Source organism: Mytilus edulis, chromosome 10 (genome assembly GCF_963676685.1).
Source record: "Mytilus edulis chromosome 10, xbMytEdul2.2, whole genome shotgun sequence".
In the NCBI taxonomy this organism is placed as follows: domain Eukaryota; kingdom Metazoa; phylum Mollusca; class Bivalvia; order Mytilida; family Mytilidae; genus Mytilus; species Mytilus edulis.
Genome location: NC_092353.1, coordinates 8,604,282 through 8,620,244, shown reverse-complemented (window position 1 = coordinate 8,620,244; position 15,963 = coordinate 8,604,282). Strand labels below are relative to the sequence as shown.

The following is a 15,963-nucleotide window of genomic DNA, read 5'->3' as shown; positions in this document are numbered from 1 at the left end:
ACTCAATACAGTATTGAAATTAAAATTTCACAATAATCAACCATAATATAACTGCAACTCAATATTAATCAACACTTACATAATAATGTATATCAACTTTTAAAATATAAGTAAAACAAGCTGATCAAATAATCTAAAAAAATGAGTTGTGACTAATATTTTTAATATTATTCAAAATGTTATGAATATTTCAGAAGTATTTTATGGTATTAAACTGGACTATTTCCAGCATTAACTTAAGCCTCGTATAGATGCATGGTGTCAGTTGAGTTAAGTTTATAATGCAGTGAATGTTTTTTATGAAGATATATATAAAATAGTATATAAAACAACTTAATAAATCTAAAAAAATGAGAGCTTACTTGTTTTGTTTTATTAAACCAAGAATTTAATATAATCATGATAATAGAATGTCAATAGCAATCCTTGATAACCTTTTTAAAAAAGGAAATGTATTCCAAAGTAACAGTAAAAACGTTTTCAATTAATTAACGTATTCTTTTGTCAAATTAACATGGCATACATAAAGCACTTTAATATGTTCTAATTACCTCTGCCAGTACATGTGTGTTTTACAGGTAAAAAGAAAGCCCTATTTTCTTAAATTCGTGTATTACTTATCTAGTACATACATGTATATTGAAAGGCCTTGTTATTTAATTTAAACAGGATGTTGCAATTTGAATCAATGTTATTTAGAATTTAATACATCTGGCCAGGTGTGATCTTATTTATGAGTTTGCCCCAAAGCAGAGGTTATACTTTGTATTTCACCACTAATCAGAAAAAACAATTTTATTTATTTATTTTCTTTTATCTCTTTTTGATATAAGTTATATATAATATATTTTTTTTCATCCTAAATATAATCAGAGATGTTTTTCTTTTATAAGGTTAAATTTTGTTTTTAAATTTTGTCGGCTGTTGTTATATATATCAGTTAAAAAGAAATTTATTTTAACAGTTAAAAAAGTAAAGGTTTTTTGGTCTAGTATGGTTCAGACTGGTCGAGTATTTTTTAGACCTTTGGTTAAGTTTAGACTGGAAAAATAGGTCGAGTACATGTCGATAATGGGTTAAGACTGTTTCAGACTGGTCAAGTAATAGGTCAGACTATTTTCAACGGCAAAGATAAGGGTCAAGTACGATTCAGTACTGTCAAGTATGGTTCAGACTGGGGTCGAGTAATATGAAGTAACAGTCAGACCAATTCAGACTTGTCGAGTAAAAATCAGTACAGTCGAGTACAGATATAGGCCATTTCAGACTTTAATGGTTTGTAGTGAATTTAAGAGTTAATGTTATTCCATCGGTTGTGGTTATGATTATTAGGTCTTTCCACTTTTCCGTGGAAAGACCTATTGTTTTTCTTCTTCTGATTATTATTATTATTATTATTTATTTTTTTTCTTCCGTCAACTTTTTGTTCCTTCGCAATTATTTTGTTTTGCAAGATGTCGCTTAGACATATGGTATATGATATCGAACAATTAATACGCTTTTGAAACTGACACCGCGTAACCAAAATCTTATCAATGTAAGAGTTATCTCCCCGAACACTGTTTTTCTTGTTATAAGGTATATGTCGAAACCGTATACAAAACCGACAAATTTATTTTACTAGATTACTCGTTATATCCTCAGGTTGATTTGATTAGTTTTGACTGAAGCTATCAGGAGACTCCATATTAGAGTTGTCCCCCCTTTTGTATATGATATAAGTGATATGTATTTCTACTGATAAATCATAAGTGATAGAGACCTAGGGTCTTTTGATTAAAGATGCTTGGTCCAAAAAAATTTAAAATTAGGTCAATGCCAAAGGTCAAGGTCATGTTCAAAGTTTTGATTTTGGCTCGTTATCTCTTATTTTAAGAAATCTTATAAGATATCGACAAAATATTTTCACAAAATTGTTAGTTGCGACATGTCGTAACACGTAAATTTGAGTTGAAATGGTACGTAGACGGTTGAGGCGAGTTTTCCCCCTTTTATATCTAATATTAGTTGTATGATAATATAACTCTTTAACAGTATTAGGTAGAGGCCTAGAGTCTTTTGATTTGAAGTCCTTGGCTGCTCAAGGTCATAGGTAAATTTAACGTTCTAGATTTTGACCTTTGCTTTTACCTCATATGTATACATGATAAACCATGGAACTTTTTGACAATGTGATCTGAAAAAGCCAAACGAAAGTGACTTTTTGTAAACCGGAAGTAGCTATATTTTGTACTAAATTAATGTAAAAGTATATAGAACCATATATTTTTGGAATCCGTGTCAAGTTTACTATAAAAAAATATCGGAAGTAACATCTTTTAAACCGGCAGTAAAAAATTATCTCCCTTAATTATACCTTTTTGCATAGAAACCATATATTTTTGGAATCAGCTTTCAATAAGCTGTCATTTGACGCTAAAATTGACATTTAAAACCAAATTTTAACGTTTTCAAATGAAAAAAGATCCTTATTGGTGGAAAGACCATCAATGGTTCTCTGAATAATTGGTTTTTAATTTACATTATCTTTCGAATGAGAATATGAGATTTGGATATAGTTCATTGCTGTTGCCTTTTGAAATTGATGTTGAAAATCAATAGGAAAAGGTTTTCAAAATATCAAAATGTATAAACTTTACTTTATTATTAACGCAAACTCGTTTTAGAAAATCTACATTGAAAAATGCTACTAGTCATCACTGCACAAATATACAGGAACTTTACATGCTATGTAACATATAGTGACTTTATTTGTTAATATGAGTAATGCAACTATATACATGTTGTTATATCTATTCTACTCTAGAACAAAACATTGCAGTTGAATATCTATATTTTCTATGCATTACTTTCCGTATACAAAATGTAGGGAAATTACATAATTTCAATATAATTATTTCACTACCACAGATCAGCTAAAAAATGATCCCTTCTATATATTGGTTAGATAAACTATAAAAACCGTGGTATATCGTTTCATATTTAGTACATAACTTTTCTAGTTAGGGTTTAGTTCCTTAGCTACTTTCAAGAAATTATCATTCATTGTTTAAATAAATCATATGCAAATAGTGGATTTTACTCAATTTAAAATCTGAAACATTCGTTGGTTGTTTTAGAGAAATAACTAATACACAGCCGATTTCTCTAATGAGTATGGTAATTCTGCTAACTTTACATGCTGGATGTTTGATGAGATAATTAAAGTTGAACATTTTCTCCTTGGCTAACTTTATGTACGTTTCGGCAATACAGTTTACCGACAGGTTGTACGCTATCATATGGACACCATGTGTGCCCTTTTAGCAAATTTATTCTGGTGATAGTATGGTAATAATTTAAATCACAGTTTATTGCCAAAATCGGTAAAAATAGTTTTAATTCCATTTGTATGATAAATAGATGCCGAAGATATGTTTCGAATTTGTTATCGATTATACTATGATCTTTCATTAAATGCAACATCACATGAAGTAACCTTTTCATCAATGTTTACATGCCATGATCATTACGAAACAGGTAACTACTAACCTTGATATTAATACCCTTCAGAACACCAATGATCATTTATACAATAAACATACCTCAGTTATATCAATGTAATATACAGAAACATTATAAAACTGTAGAGATGTGGTTTCATTGTCATTGAAACTAGAATCCACCAAAGTTCGGATGAAGTTGTTGATAGCAATTAAAGGCAATCGTACGACATAAACAATGCGAAAAAACATCCTTTTAGTCGGCTATAAAATAACGATAGATGCATGTATGAAACAGCGACAACCTTTGCACTACAAACGTATGATTTCAGACAGTCTCAAACGGAATATGGTAAGGTTAGACATGTATTAAGGCACCAAACGGTCTCCCGAACCTGGAACAGTGATGTGACAGTGCAATAACATAACACTTACATTAGAACAAACTATGAAAATCAGTTAAAAGCCGTATAACTCATCGATACAATGCAGAAAAAAAAATATCTAGCAAAAACACTTACCAGATGTAACCGGGTATGATTACATTCCTAACAACAGAAATAACACAAACTTTATTAATCTCAAAGTACTCACAGTAACTGACAGCTCGTTCAATTCCAATCCACATCAATAAAAAATAATTATAGTTCTAACATGTATCTTTTGCAGCGTATTGTCCAGAAGAGATATTAAACAATATAACATGGTCACATGTAGCAGCAGGACAAAAAGACACACAAAAATGTCCGCCTGGGTATATAGGTATTTCATGTAACATACGAATATTCTGATCCTATTAAAATGCAAAAGACAAACAAAAATATCCGCCTGAGTATACAGGTATTTCACGTAATAAAATTAACAGTATCAACATACGAATAATCTGATCCTATTTAAATGAAAACGCTGACGGTCGTTCCACACATTAGGTTGCACTATGAATTATATATATTTGAACCGCCATTATTGATTTTGGAGGGGAATGCTTATTCCAGAACCAAAATCGAGTAATATTTGTAATGAAATATTTTCTACATCACAATTCAATAATTTCCCATTTCTACCCGCTGATCGGAATCAGAAAAAAGAACAGAAGGGGTAAATGTATAAAGAATGATGATAATAGCATTAGGCTTTATTTATATGCGAGTACGCTTTCTACCGGACATACGCATATACAAAAAACATGGAATGTTTTTTCTTTCAATTAGTAGAAAATAATCTTAGCCTTACACAAAAATAGATTTCTTGTTTATGGAAGTAAAACTTGTATTTCATAATCCAATTTTTCTTCATGATGATTAATTTAAAGTAATTCATCAATTCAGAAACTTGTTAATAATTTGCAAAGTCTGATCTATGATTTTTAATGATCTTTGTGCTTACTTGTAGGTAATGCCTTTCGAAAATGCAATGACAACAGTGATTGGGAAGATCCGGTGTATATAGAATGTGTTAATATGGTACTTCATAAAACATCAGAAGCGGTAATTGTTGACTGATTTCGCCATTATACTTGTTGTCGATTATTTTTTGTATCTTATGCATGTATCCATATTTTATAACAGATACTTAAAGTATTAAAAATATAAATCAACTCCCTTTTCACTTCAACTTTCATATAACAATTAGTTATAGTCATATTGAAATCATCAGCCACTGACTCATTGATACTTTAATACCAATATGTTTAACAAATTATTGTAAACAATATTTATATTGAAGGTGAATAGTCTTAGAAATATCACTGATCCTGTTAAGGTAGCAAAAGGTATATCTGGCGTATTGGATATTATAGATACTACTATTGGGAAAGAAACTCCTCCTACATCTGGAGATTTGAAACATACCACTAATATCCTGACTGACATTATCGACATAGGGACAGTGGCAAATGCGTCTGTGGATTCCGAGGTAAATTTGCCATCTTTTTTATCAGCAAAAAGTATCATGACTGTAAATGTCATCTGCATAGAACTACAGAATCTACGTATATTTAGTACTGACTGAAAAAAACCCGGATTTGTTTGTATTTCAACATCAGTCTGATGACTTCAACGGACACAACGGTTTGATCGGGGAATATATCTTATCATGATGATATACATATATTGGATTTTTTATTATCATCAAGTTTCCATTTAAAGTTTAAAGGATTTCCCACCAATTATTGAATAGTAAAAACATAATCAATACAAACATATGATATACTTAAGACAAGACAGTACAAGATGCATGATAATGCTGGTCGATAAAAGGTACAATAATCATGCAACCTAATATTGTGGAATTAAAAGGCTCATTAAGGAAACAAGTATGACATAAACAAAAGTGGTATAAATCGTCCATATATAACAACAAAATATTGTAGATTAATTTGATATTGATCAAGTTTCATTTCAGAAATTCGGAGATGTTCTAAATTCTGTGTTGGATTCAGATAATAACGGTAGCTGGAATGAAGTTAATTCGGAGGTAAAGTTTGTATAAGATGAGCAATTTCTTGTATGGTTTCTACTACATGTAAACGAAGCTTTTCTATTGCAATGCAAGCATTAGACTCATTAAAAAAAATGACAAACGTATATATAAGCGTCTGGTCTTTAGGACGGATACATTCTACGTTTTGTTCTAAATATCTCTGTTTGAAGTAAAGAATTCTTTGAGACATTATCAAAGAGAAAGATACCAGAAGGACATTCAAACCATTAATCGAAAACAAAACTGTCAACGCCATGGTCAATAAAGAAACAAGATAAACAGACAAACAGTAGTACTGTACAAAACACAAAATAGAAAATTATAGATTAACACAAACCAAACAAAAAACGGGGGTGATCTCAGGTTCTCCGGTAGGGTAAAAATAGCCTACTTCACATGTGGCACTAGTCATCAAGATACCTGATATCTTGATGATTGACAACACATGTCCTACGTTTATAGGACGTGTTTTTCAACAATCAATCAGCACCCCCATAGAATCAGCTGCTTGCGACTTGTTTCATAATTTACATGAAACTAACATTATTCACAAATATCTCAGGAAGAAGGAAAAGAAGTTTTAGTTGTATCCTTTAACTTTATTTTCTTCTATCTCACTTAATGAATACAAATTTGTTAACTATATTGAACGCATCTATTCCATCGAACATGAAATAAAGGATACAACAGATACAGTTAATCTTGACTTACATCTAGATAAAGATAATGATGGTCGTTTAAAAGCAAAACTTTATGACAAAATAGATGATTATGGCTTCACGATTATGAACGTTCCAAATAGTAACGTTGAATATTGAAATTTGATTCTTGACTTGGAAGAGAAAAATGAAGAAATCAAACGTTTTTTTTTTTGTTTTTTTTTATCATAAATGATTTGAAATAGTTTATATTTTTACATATTTCATAGAAAACGATATCATTACATTACAGGACCAATCCGACGAAGGGGCATCAAACATTATGGGAATAGTAGATAGTCTTGGTAGTCTCTTTCAAAAGAATTTACTACCTAATCAAACCATTACCATTAACAAAACAAACTTAGGTAAGCATACTTTCTAGTATACCGTCTGAACTAAATGAATACAAGAAGTGATACATCTAACTATTTAGAGTATACTCGTGAAACAAACCATAAACTGATAAAAAGAAAATGATCCTGTATGCGTATACACATATTAGTAGTACTCTAATTTACGAAAACTCTATTTTGCAAGATTAAATTGGATCATCAAAATATGAAAATGATACGTAATAGTTGTATTCGTCTGAAGGTGCTCTAGATTTACCTACATCAGTCAAAACCGAATACTAGGAAGATACATATTCCGACGTCGATAACTTAATATTATTATATGGAGTCTTATTTCATGTTTTCAAACTAGAACGCTGAATTAAAGGTATCGAGGAAAGAATAAATGTATATACTTATGACAATAAACTGATTAATTTTGAAAATGTAACTGTGGTGATAGTTATTTAGATACTTATACGGTATAACAGTAGTGCAGTGTTCGTTATCTAAATGCTTATAGTGTGGTTATTAAAAACTAAAATAAAACAAAAACGTTTTTTTCATTCTATATGATGAAATCAATTGAATGTTATTCAGCAACAAATTGAATGGAATTCTATTTTTTAGTTATAGAGGTTTCAACATTGAAGAAGAACCTTACCTTCCCGCCAGATTCAAATTCGATGTCAGAATTATTTCTTGCAAACCAACCATCTCTACAAGGTTTATATAATTAAAACGAAATGTTTTTTTTCAACTTAATGCATACACTATGAGAATATTTAAAAGTACGAGAAGACATCTATTGATTGAAAAGTAATTTTAGAAGATGAGTGCATTGATATATTAACAACTTTGAATAACACTTACTCCCTTAAAATTATATGACTCGTACAAATTCATTAATGTTCTTCCGAAACTACTTTACATCGACAAATTGATTGAGTCCATGAAGAAACAATACAAAAACACAACAAAAACAAAAAAACTAATCGCCCTTGCTCGTCTCATGTTGTTTATTCTATGTCTTATGTCTATTGAATATATATAGTATCATAAATAACATGCAGGCACCATCGTTGTGAATTAGTATTTTCTGCGTTGTCCTTCTTATAATTACTTTGCTACTTATATAATAACCACAAACAGCTCAGACTTAAAACTTAGAGAGGTAAATGTTTAGAAATTTAAATATAGTTACAATTTTCGTCAATTTATTTTAGGTATTGATGACTGTACACTCATTATATATTAAATACTCTTTTAGATACACTTTACACAGCTGCCCTCTACAGAACATTGTCAGGTATTCTTCCAACAACACCCAATAGGTATGTAAATTACTAAACTACTACTTTATACTTAGTTAGATAATTCCATTTTTTTTTTATAAAACCTACTTTGTCATCGTTAACTAACAATAACGTCCACATATAGATTTAAATATTTGATGACTTTCTTCTATGAAGGAATCGAATTCAGTGGTTCTCGTTTGAGTAGTTTTACATTTGTTATTTTTGGGCCTTTATAGTTGACTATGGGGTATATATTTTACCCATTTATGAAAGTAGCCTATAGTTGTTAAAACCTGTGTCACTTGGTCACTGGTGGAGTGTTGTCTCATTGGCAGTCATATCACATCTTCTATTTTTTCGTACAGTGTATTTATGCTTTAACTAGCTGTTCAAATTAAATCTTAGTTAACATTTTTGCTGCACCCATATGACATACCGCTTTAAGATTAATGGTTTTCCTTTACAATAAGTGTAAGCTATGTGGAAGCAATCTTATTCAACAACATACCCATCCGGAGCATTTGAGATCAATCCCGGTTGGTTGAATTTTTGTTGATCAGTCTTTTGGTTTGTATTACAATGTAGGTAATTTTTTTCAATGTATTGTCACATATATTCATTTGTTAGCTTGTCGTTCAATTTTATGAAATTTAATCTCTATCGAAATTCGAATCGGAACTGTTTGAATACGTTTTTTTACTCGCCATAGTTTCTTTTAATGTTACCACAATAAGCAGTAGTTATTTAATAAAATATGACGGACGCTTGATATTGTGAAATATTGAAAACAACACGTTTAATAATTCTATGCGTCCGAAGCGCTTTGGAAGGTGTATAACGAACTCTGACTGAGCGATTGGGATCACCTCGGGATATCGGTAGGATTTTTTTTTGCATTTTAGGATGGTATTCGGGGTCTTTGGGGTTTTTTTTTATTTTCTGTTTGCCCTTTTCACTTAAAGTTCTAAAGCGCTACATGTATATTTGCATTTCTACAATTAATGTATCTTGAGTGATGCTAGAGGAAAATATATTTGAAAATTTAAAGATTAATAAACCAAATATTTGCATTCAGGTATCGCAGATAAAATTTATTCGTTTATAGTGTGTTAATCTACGTTCTTTTTTTTTTTATTGAGTTAAGCCTTCCAATTTATATTTTATCGTGTGTTTTTCTATGTTGTGATGCTATACTATTGATTCAGAAAAAGGGAGAAAGGTTGGTACCATTTAAACGTTTAATCCCGCTGCAAATGTTTGCACCTGTCCTAAGTCAGGAATTTGATGTACATTAGCTTTCGTTTGTTTATGTAATTTATACGTGTTTCTCGTTTTTCTTTTTTTTTATATAGATTAGACCGTTGGTTTTCCCGTTTGAATGGTTTTACACTAGTAATTTTGGGACCCTTTATAGCTTGTTGTTCGGAGTGAGACAATGCTCCGTGTTGAAGGCCGTACATTGACCTATAATGGGTTTTTTTATAAATTGTTATTTGGATGGATAGTTGTGTCATTGGTGCTCATACCACATCTTCCTATATCTACAAAAGGACAAAAAACGTTTACTATTGTTTCCATCGTTTTTTCTTTAATTTATGAACAAATCGCTGATTATTGAAAAGCACGTTGGGTTCATGATTGTTTATGTCTATGCATATTTATACGATTGCAATACTCCTAAGACAGAATATGTTTGTTTCTTTAGTTTGTTCTGAACCGATGAAATTACAAAAACACATGTCTTAGCTTAAGTAATCAAGGCAAACATGTTTGTTTTAGATCAGTTGGTTCTGACGTGATTTCGGTATCTTTTGGCCAAGCTATTGACATATTGACAGAAAATATTACAATCAGATTTGAGCAAAATAAAAAGGTAAATAGTACACTGACTTAATTTTAGTAGTATTGCATATTTAAATGAACAATAATTTGCAAGTTTATAGAGTTAGGTGATTGATATAAATCATTACACACATATTGTATATCATATAGTAATTTGAAAGGATAATATTTAAAAACGTAAACGTATAACTTCTTTTTTGTATGAACGATACGTATTTCCATATATACCCTCATTATATTGTACAACCGATACCTGACTTCTAGAAAGACAAATCTTTAAAAAGTAATGCAACACATTAACAAAACAAATGCATAACAACATTAATTCCAACTGTTAAAGGTTAACTTCCAAGGTCAATAGTACGGTTTAATTAAAATAGATTTTATCAATGTTCACGTGTTATCAAGCGTATAGGTGATATAACTTTTCCAATACATTAAATTCATGCAATGTTTTACATAGAACGAAACACTGGTTTTGTCGACGTACCTTATATCTTTCTGTTGAAAGCTTTTGAGATTCGTGAAGTTTTAGTTGTGTTTACCTTGACTTGTATCGTGTAAATTGATTATATTTTTTTCGGTATACAATGAATATTTCTAAGAATTAAAATGCATCGAATGAAAAAAAAGTTAAAGTCAAATGTGAGTTTGTCGATATCGTCTACTATATTCTATCCTTATGTAATTGCCAGTTTTATCATGAATTTTATTGTTATTTACATCATATTGTTGTCCCGAACTACAGGTGCCATTCACAGATCCCAAGATATCATGTGGATATTGGAACTTCAGGTATTTGTTTTAGTCATAGTAATAGCTGGTGTAATATACTGTATTGCCATTGTCCAACCGTTATTATCGTTACCGTTATATCAGCTCCTGTTTAAAGATGTACCTGGATATTTCGTATCATACCTTTTAATTTTATGCATTAAACCGATTTTCAGATCTGTAATTCTTTAAGACAACGCTATATGTATGATATTGTACTTTTTATTTCAATTAAGGTAGATAGGGTGTCTTCCTCCATCTTGGATTTGAAAATACCAGAAAACAAGGTCTAAATCTTTAATAGAATGTGCAAATTTTTAGAGTAGTAGGTAATTCATGTGTAAGAACTTCCACTTCGATATAGAAAATGACATGTTTTATCATATTTATGGTTGTATTTTACAAAAAACAGAAAAAATTTGTTTAATCAATTTTTTTCCAACTTTGCAACATAAGGGGAGGCAACTCAAATGCAAGGGCAGATAATTCAGATTAAGGTACTTTTACTATAGAATGTGTAAGGAATTTACCTATTTTATAATGTAGCAAGAAAACGGGTCCGGTGACCCCATTGTTTCTTTTTCTTAACTGAAAGCATACTATTAAAGCCATCTTCTCATATGTTATCTCAAAATTCTATGGTGTAGATTACGCTTTATTGCAGAAAATTGGGTTTTCCATGCATAATCTATACAAAATTTGTCAATTTTGAACACCGTGTAGCGTGAAAATAAGCCCGGTGACCCATTCTTTTTATTATTTTTTTCAAAAAAGCATGATATAAACTACATTTTGGCAAATTATTAAAAAATTCTATGGATTATGATTTAGACACCCCATCTACCTTAAACAAGACACTTTTGTAATTATTCCTGTCTTCTAAATTATAACATGATGTAAACGATATCTGAGTAAGTATTTTATCTGGTTGAACTGTATCGCGTTGTCGATCTTCAAATGACCCGGATAGTCATGTTTCTGTTTGAAAATTATTTTAACTGAATTTAATTTTGATCTTGAAATCTTTATGAAGATTGAAAAATAAATAAAATAAAGTTTCACGGACATTGTTTTGTTTTTAACCTTTTCAAGATTTTTTAAATAATGATCTGAACTTTCATTATGTCTCGATTTAAATGTTGTTACTATTTCAGTGCTAGAAGTTGGGCTAATAGTGGATGTTATCTCAAACAGACTGAATCTAATGTTTCTACATGCACATGCAATCATTTAACAAATTTTGCTATATTGATGAGTCCTAGCGATTTTGAAATTGTAAGTTTAATTTATTTTACATACGCATACACAAACTTGTGTGTTCATGAAAAAACCTGTTGACGACTTATATTATTCTAATAATAAAAACACTTATACATTTCCTGCATCCAAAGCGATTTTTTGAGATCTACTAAAAAAATATATTTATTAGGTTTGTTTGAAATTTCTGTTTAGGAAACCAGAACGAAGGAAACTTTAGATTTTCAAGTACGGTATCTGGTAGGCAGGTGTAGCTTGATGTTCTTTGTGAACTTTTGCTCTTGAACCTCGTTTTGGGGTTTTCGCCTCTCAACTGTATTGAATCTAACACCAGTGTCCTTTGGTGATGAAACACGAATTTTGCGGACTTAATTATCAACCAGGGTTGCGTTCAACATCTTAGCGGCTACATAGTGCTACGTAGATTTATAACTATTGACCTGTAGCTAGCCTATCTGCTACAAATATATTGATAGCAGCTAGGCTAGCTACTCGTTTAGTAGACAAAAACGCAACCCTGGTATCGTTTATACCATGGATAAGTTAAGACACTTTAATAAATCATAATACACCTGTTTCATTATTTAGATTTAAATATATCTTTGCTGATGACATTTAAGATTTAGCCTTAAATGTGTAGTTAGCGTAATTTGACTGACTTATCTAAGCAATGTTTGAATATTATTGTATTCTCAAAACATTGTATGAACCTTAAAGAAAAAATAGATATTTTCATTCAATAAATAAGAAAAATATTATTCGGAGGTATTCTGGAGGTAAGATTTTACAAAGACAGAATAATACACGTGTATTGTGTCAGAATACACTGTAGAAAGGAATTGTTATGCAGATAAATGTCTGCACAAAACAAAATTGTGTTTACGATAAAAGAAGAAAAAAAAACTAGAGAGCAATGCAACACCCTTCCCGAAGCCTAATTACATGGGCCTCGACTGTTGTCTGCTCTATGGTCGGGTTGTTGTCTCTTTGATATATTCCCCATTTCCATTCTCAATTTTATGTACATTTTAGACAGACCTACACCAGATAGCCTTAGAAATTATCACGTTTATTGGTTGTGGACTATCAATATTAGGGTGTACTCTTACCCTTATTACTTACTACATATTCTGGAGGTGAGATATTAAAAAGAAAGAATAATACACATGTATTGTGTCAGAATACACAAAAATAGAAAGGAATTTTTATGCAGACAAATGTGTGCACAAATAAAAAAAAAGCATGTTTAAGAAAAGAAAAATACGGACATTAACTAACTAGACAGTAATGCAACACCATTTTAGAAATCTTGAAATCGACGCGAAAGGTCTTCTAAAAAGATTCCTTGCTGTACTACAATTGAAAAATGTAAATATGGCATATACTTCAAAGAACATTGATATCCTTTCAAATAGAAATAACACTCTATGAACTATGGTGTGGATTAATCTGCATTAAGAGTGCTCCAATAATTTGATTCCGGAGTTGCAGTATGATCAAATTGATCCATCAAATCTAATTTTTAACTCCGTAAGGCAAATACAGGAAACTCGTTATATACAACGTTAACATAACAATTAATTTGCTACAAAACAAGAATACGTTTATACATGTTATATATGATAATACAATTTGGTAAAATTACATTATAATCATATGTCAAGGATTCTTAGTTTTTACCTATTTTATCTATTATATAGTAGTCGATAAATTGATGAAGACATTTGATTTTTTCGATAGAATTTAATGTTCCGTCTAAATCTATGCGTCTCTTGTGGATAGTTGTCTCATTGGCAATCATACAACATCTTCTTTGTTATACATGTATTTGCTTTAATTATAACTTTATAGTTGTAATAGTTGAACATGTACGTACTATTTTAGGTATGTCAAAAATGAATGGACTGTTATTTTATCGAATATGTGTGTTGTATTGATCATTGGATATTCTGTGTTCTTAAGTTCTACAACCGTCACAGACAATGATGTGAGTATTGTAACAATCAGAATGATAAATGTGGTAACGTGTAGTTCATATATTGTCCATGTTCCAATATCAGTCATATTAGCTTTTAGAGTAATTACATACTAGTAATCGGTTCCAATGTTAACAGCACCAGATGCGCATTTCGATAATCAATTTCTCTTCAGTGAGGCCAACATATTTGCAAATCCAAAGCTTATTGAAAAGATGAAGAGCTTTTAAAAAAACCCAGACAATAACGTATAGCCATAGCAGGGCAAGGAATCAGAGCTTTGCATAAGGGAGATACATTCCTATATTTTAAATATTTTTTTAAGTTTTGTAACAGAAAATTTTAATAACACAATATCTGTAAACAGGCCTAGCAATTGAAATAAAGGGATGGATCAACAGAGTATCGTGTCCTGCAATGGACAGACATACCGAGAAACAGTAAAATACGTTAACAAAGATCATATCAAACTCCCATTAAGAACTGCCTTATAAATGCTGCCTTAGAACAGCAAAATTATTGTATTTTAAATTTTCAAGTTAACGTTCACAGATGTTTTTTTTAACATATCTGTTTCAGATTGCTTGTATTATAGTAACAGCTGTTCTACATTACGTGTTTTTGGTTGTATTCTTTCTCATGTTATGTGAAGGAATATCAGTAGCTAGATATGTGACCGTTGTTTTCAAGAGAAAATCTGAAGTACGCTTTTATTTACCATTTGCTTGGGGTAAGAATATATATTTTTGACATTTTTGCTTATTTCTTGTATAAAAATAGCTGACTAGTACATAATTCATTTAAAAGGTGATTGTTGTAAAAAGACACTATGTTCGGTTTGTAAATTTACCAAATGTAAAAAATAAAGGAAACCGAAACTATTAATTATTATATTGGCAATTAATATAAATGATTAAAAAAAAAAACCAATATACTGAATGGGCAATCTTTCTTAATAAACCAAAGTAAGACCGAGAAAAAAATGCAAGAATTAAAGGTCGACTAAAAATAGGACAGATGAACTCTATTTGAAGGTTGCTTCATAGAAATTGAACGTAAGAAATTGGAAAGCTAGAATCCGCTTTTTTTTGTCGTAGAGCTGCAGCGACTTCATAGCCAATTTGTAGATGCGAGTCAATATATGAATTCTGATTAATTGTGTATTTGATATATTCAAAGTTTGATCAAATCAATGTTATCCCAACTTTACAACAATATAGGTTTTGATTCAACTATTTCTATCCATGTATGTAAAGAATTAATTTGAAGAAAAATATCATATGCATACAAATAATAGAGTAGGCAGTAACAAAACATTTTTTTTTTCAGGCGTTCCGTTGGTGATTGTAGGAATAACTCTCGGAGTAACGCGCCTTAAAGGCTATCATTCAGAAAAATAGTATGTATAAATTAGTATGAATAAGAATAGAAAATGAAAAGTGTTTTATAGTTGATCTATTTAACAGCCTGTGTTTCACAAACTTTAACTTCAAACAATAAAAATGGTTTGTTATTCAATGATTTGATATGGTCATGTTTCTTTGTTTTTCAAGTTAACCAGTATTTAGAATTTATATGTTTTGATTTAATGTTGATCACATGAATCAGCAATATAGTTAAAAACATGTATTTCAGGTCAAAGTGTGTGACTTGATTAGAATTAAATCGTCAATTTAAGATTAATGTTAAGTGATATATTTACACTGGTCAAAATCGGCTTTTAGAAATGAAAAAAAAAAAATCTGCTATCTTAATGTAATTTTCAGTAATTTGTAATCCATAATTTATAGCATTCATTCCATGGATCAGCCATAGCTTGA

General features: G+C 30.4%; 1 protein-coding gene across 1 annotated transcript in view; it reads left to right on the top strand.

The window, feature by feature from the left end:
* LOC139493305 (adhesion G protein-coupled receptor L3-like) overlaps nucleotides 1-15,963 on the top strand; it is a 43,220-nt gene that overhangs the window by 13,779 nt on the left and 13,478 nt on the right. The window contains exons 4-17 of the mRNA XM_071281579.1: nucleotides 4,152-4,244; nucleotides 4,875-4,969; nucleotides 5,208-5,396; nucleotides 5,886-5,957; nucleotides 6,915-7,029; nucleotides 7,627-7,722; nucleotides 8,267-8,330; nucleotides 10,074-10,167; nucleotides 10,885-10,931; nucleotides 12,065-12,185; nucleotides 13,200-13,303; nucleotides 14,052-14,154; nucleotides 14,723-14,873; nucleotides 15,473-15,542. Of these exons, the coding sequence (XP_071137680.1) occupies nucleotides 4,152-4,244; nucleotides 4,875-4,969; nucleotides 5,208-5,396; nucleotides 5,886-5,957; nucleotides 6,915-7,029; nucleotides 7,627-7,722; nucleotides 8,267-8,330; nucleotides 10,074-10,167; nucleotides 10,885-10,931; nucleotides 12,065-12,185; nucleotides 13,200-13,303; nucleotides 14,052-14,154; nucleotides 14,723-14,873; nucleotides 15,473-15,542 (1,414 nt within the window). The remainder of the gene's footprint in view (nucleotides 1-4,151; nucleotides 4,245-4,874; nucleotides 4,970-5,207; nucleotides 5,397-5,885; nucleotides 5,958-6,914; nucleotides 7,030-7,626; nucleotides 7,723-8,266; nucleotides 8,331-10,073; nucleotides 10,168-10,884; nucleotides 10,932-12,064; nucleotides 12,186-13,199; nucleotides 13,304-14,051; nucleotides 14,155-14,722; nucleotides 14,874-15,472; nucleotides 15,543-15,963) is intronic.